This window comes from Papaver somniferum, chromosome 3 (assembly GCF_003573695.1).
Source record: "Papaver somniferum cultivar HN1 chromosome 3, ASM357369v1, whole genome shotgun sequence".
Lineage (NCBI taxonomy): Eukaryota > Viridiplantae > Streptophyta > Magnoliopsida > Ranunculales > Papaveraceae > Papaver > Papaver somniferum.
In genome coordinates this window covers 144719156-144724242 of record NC_039360.1, presented here as the reverse complement: position 1 = coordinate 144724242, position 5087 = coordinate 144719156, and the positions used below count along the sequence as shown (strand labels likewise).

The following is a 5087-nucleotide window of genomic DNA, read 5'->3' as shown; positions in this document are numbered from 1 at the left end:
CATCTCTATCGCACAACATCGCAGTTGGATTAACAATCTCCTCAATCATGCAGTCGTAGTGGTCATCAATCAGTAGCTTAGTATCAACATATGCAAGTGCAACAACCTTTTTTCTAAAGTTCCTCAAGCAGCAAAGACCAAACGACAAAGGAAAGGACGAAGGTATCCCAATACCATGTATATGTAACAAGACAAACTTTAAGATACCATAATAGCAGCATCGTATACATCTGACTATACATTACTAAGAGATATTCGAGGTCACCTGTTGATAAGAGCTATCATAGATCTGACCATGTACTCCAGCGCTGTTTTTCTGTCTTTCAGCATCCAACTGTGCTTTCAAAGCTTCGTTTTTCTGCCTCACTTTCCGCAACTCGTTCCTCACTTCCTGCAACTTGGCCTTCATAAACTCAACAACAAGAAACTGAGATTTAGAAATACCAGCACCCATTCCGCGTATGTATTCTTTTTGATCAGCGCCATATATCTAGCCATATACATGAATCAAATTCAAATTTATTGAAATTCGGTCAAACAATTAATGTAACATAAGGGAATTTTCTAGAATACTACTATGCAGATGGTCACAAGGCCGCAATTACAGTATACCCATAAAGGGAAAATTCGGCCAATACAGTCTAGCACTTATGTCTTCAAGCATATGTTACATCTTATCACGAGTTCAAGGATACTACTTGAAAAACTAGTGAAACCTACAAAGCAGTGATGACTACTTGAATATAGATGCAACAGTATTACAGTGTAGTAATATGATTATAAGAGAGAAAACAAATTTCAAACCAAATCAGCAAGCAGTATTATAAGAAAGCAACGTAATCACTACCACCATCTAGTATGAAAATTCAAGAAGTAAAAAGATTCAAGTAACAACGAATTCACCACTAACCTGGATAACAGCGTCAGTGCCCAAACACTTTTGTGCTGAAGGATCTTTATCATATGTCTCCTTCACTAGTGCCTACGCATCAACAGAAGCCAACCAGATTCAGAGACTAACTGACATCATCAATATCAATAAACAATATAAAAATAGAAGAACTTACAAGTTTTGCAGCTGCCTGTGATTTAGAAGACGAGGGATCATCATCTGGGGTGGCTCTATGTGTTTTCAGAAATACATCTGGCCTATAAATCTGACCAGTGGGGCTTTCCTTTTCCTGTGACAAAATAATGCATTAAAAACTTGCAAAATTTTGCATCACAAGACAACATCTGTGAGCCATAAATAAAAATAAACACCTTTTAAATTCAAAAGAAGACAGACCACAATATTCTTTGTCATTGCTAATAGTATTTGCATATAACTAAGGGACTGAATACTGGCAACTATTAGCTAAATTATCAACATTTGCATACCCACTCAGCAGACTCGTTGGTGTGATATGTTGATGGTGTATTATCACTACCAGAGAGTGCACGTCAGGAGGCTTATGCAGATTGTGTCAAAGGGACAACAAAAATTAGTGACTCTCAGCTAAATTTCCAGATAACTTCTCAATGGGCCATTATTAGGATATACCTATCAGAATAAGAGCATGCATGACAACAAGGTCTGTGCAATTTGGTTTTGATGGACAACGCTAGAAGCTAATCGACCACCTGATCATTGTTCAAGTTTCCTTAATCCTAATCATAATATAGTTGCACATCCCATGGTATAATAACAAGATAAGTGCATCAGAATTTAATTAGCTGCTAAGGTAAGTAATTATCCTACAACAACAAGCCTTGAAATCTAACCAGCTGGGTTTCTTCAGCTATTATTGCACTTCAAAAACCAAATGGATTGAAACTAACAACTTTTAGTCGGTAGAAATAATGCAAGGAATGAACAAGAACCAATGAAACTAGTATAAACAAGGACTCTAGGCATACCAAAAACATCTTATGTTATCACATTAGGGAAACAAATGAAATGACATAAGAATAATAGCTTAAAATGCAATACAGTGTTAAGAATTTACCAATTCATTCCACCTTGTAGGAACACCTTTCCTACCACCTGTATATTGAGCCTTAACATCTGACCGTGCTTCCGCATCTTGTTGAGATTTTTTCAGCCACTTTGGGTCACTGATGTTATTGATAAATTTCTCCCAGTCATCTTTCTTATTGTATGCTGGCAACTTCCTTTTCTTTTCTTCCACAGATGTAACATCATTGAGCGATCGTTTTTTATTTGACTTTTCAGTTCTCCAGGCACTGTTTGCTTTTGCTAAAACATACTTCTTATGGATAATTGTTACATGTATGTAATGATGAGTGTAAGCATTTAATTTCAGCACTTGGTAAAGGTTATAGAAAGCCAAGAAAATGTATATGAACATAAGCATAAGCGAAAAAAAGCCAATTGGACTCACTTGAACAGAGTTCCAAACATCTTCTTTGTCTTCTGGAGGAACCTCTTTCCATTTTGCATACCCTAACCCTATTTTCGACCTTGTAATCTCTCCGATCAAGGTTGCAAAATTTGGTGGCCCATTCCATTGACCATGCTCATTAAAGAATATTGGCAAACGGTCATCTAGGTTTGAAAAACCAAAATTAGGATAAGTAATGAACCATCTGTGATTTAGAAAAGAATGTATTTGAAGGAACACAACTTACTATAAGCAAATAAATTGTAGTTCATACAACTTAAAAACTAGGGAAATCAATGAAAAGATATTTAACATTACCAGTGTTCTCAATTTCATTGTCTTGAGAAGTCAGAGCATAGTCTGATTCATGGGTTAACACAATCGCATCAGATTGGCCCCCTGAACTATGTGCACCATGACTTGATCCAGATACTATGGGGCTATGTCTCGGAGGCAGGGAAAGCCAGTTGAATGTGGGGCTTCCTTCCCTTGAAAAAGAAGTGGACATCTGAAACATAGACAAACATAATGATTGAGCTCGGATAAAATAGTTGGTGGCCATTGGTACTAATGATAATGCTTATGATGAAGATATGAACAATATGATAAAAGGGAAAAATTAACCAAGAAGTTTCTTCACTGAGCTTATTCTTCACCGTTTCAAATTCCAATTGCTTCATTCTCTATTTAGTATAAAAAAAATAATGAATCTATGTCAGCATTCCGAATCTTTCCAAAATCCAGCTGCATCAAGCCACCAATATAACGTATACTATTACATGTAAAAATTGACCCTAAAGTCAATTTTATACTGCTGCTTCTAAATGCAGCCAAACTTTCTTATATTATATAGAGACAATACTTCACAACTACCAAACGAATATCTTATCAGAATTTTCTTTCACTTTCACCTACTGTGTAGCCTTTAGCTCAAGAGAGAAAGCATGTTCTCTTCGGTACTCTCAGTTTCTGCTTCTTATTTCGGCACTATTGTCTCTTATTTGGTGACTTTAATTGAGGTAAACATTAGTGTCTATATGAAAAATGCAAAACACACTAGATTAATCAGATAGAATCGGGTCAGAATGTTATCAGTAGCATTTAAACACTAGTTATACACTTATTCTCACACAAATTATTTGATATTTGTATCTATAAACCAAAATGAAGCATACATTAACATTGTAGTCCTTAAACTATTCGGTTTTCTAATACAACATATCACTATTATAGATCTATAATAAGCAGGTTAAATTAGTAAAAGTAACCCCAAAAAAGTGATCATTGAAAGTGAGATCAGATCATTAAATTTGACAATTTATGAACTTATTGATATATCAAACAGAAAAAACCAAACAATACATTCCAATTCAGTAAAAATTACACAAGATCAGCATAATTAAACCCATTATATCATGTTTAATTGGTTCCAAAAACCAAACCCATATTAAAATTCGACCAAATCAACATGAATAGACTCCCCCCCTAAACCAATTTTCTCATAAAAAGGCAGTCTAATTAGGGTTACAGTGATAGAAATGTTTAGACCCAAAGGTTTTAAACACACAAACACCCAATATACACCATAATCAAATCCAAATATCACTTGCTATTACAAAACTAGATCAATCATATGTAACCTCAATTCCAGATTCAATCAAAGAGTCTAATATGAACTCATGCATCTTCCAAATCAAAAATCAAAAATTATTTAGCTACAAATAAGCATAGAAAAGATATACCTTGCTGTTTTTGATCTCTGATAATTCCCCAAAAAAGATATATCTATGAACATCTCTTAACTGATTTTAAGGTTGAGATTTATAGCTACTCCAAAATAACACCAAGCGGGAATAATCCCCGCCCAAAAGAATTTTGTTTTGATTTTCATCCCGCCCAAAAATTGTTAGGGATCGAAATTTTACCGCTTGATATTTTCTTCCATTCCTTCTCAATATACTCAACACCATCATCCTACGACGATGAAGAAATGTTTCCAAAATTATAGAACAAAACTCCAATGAATAATCCCTAACTTTCAGCCAAAATATCAGACGAGAAGAAATCTTCTCTGCCTAAGATAGAGACGGGATGAAGAGACGGGATGAAGTGATGAAATATGCTAGATCTGGACTTTCCTCTTGAGGAGAAAACTATGTTTACATTCTTCGCGTCTGTTTTTTCTTTCCTTTTTTTTTTTTTAGTTGGGCGTTCACGGCACATATAAAGACTTTGGCCTTTTATTTTTAATTAGTGATCCTTGACTAGGGTTGACTCCTACCAATAAGAAGAAAAAAAATTGCTAAACTAATTTGTGAGGCATATCAAAATTATAATACTACACAAAATTGATTAAAATTATAAATTAATGTTCTTCTCAAATTTTCGTTAAAGTTACATAAAAAATTTCAGTTGTTAGGATAATTTCCGGTCTCGATCGTAATCATGTTGACTTTTAACTACATGATATTATTCAATCGTAGAATAATTGTTGAGTTTCGCACATATTATCATTAAAATTTGTCTCGTATTATATGATTATAATTAAAACTCGATCCTTCAATTTCATAAATCGTTGAATGCTTGACCGAGTTGAACGAGTTCGAACAAAAATGAAGAAAACCGGAACTTCATCCTTTCGAATTGAGACAATTTGAGAATTTGACCGAGTTGAAATATAATTGCATAATCAAGACTCGATAA

General features: G+C 34.4%; 1 protein-coding gene across 1 annotated transcript; it reads right to left on the bottom strand.

The window, feature by feature from the left end:
- Positions 1–866: 866 nt before the first annotated feature.
- LOC113360066 lies at positions 867–2946 on the bottom strand. Its single transcript, XM_026603616.1, has 4 exons — positions 2703–2946; positions 1989–2548; positions 1068–1181; positions 867–982 (listed from the first exon to the last, which is right to left on the bottom strand). The coding sequence occupies exons 1-4, from the start codon at positions 2944–2946 to the stop codon at positions 884–886; spliced, it is 1017 nt and encodes a 338-aa protein (XP_026459401.1). The 3' UTR covers positions 867–883.
- Positions 2947–5087: the final 2141 nt, after the last annotated feature.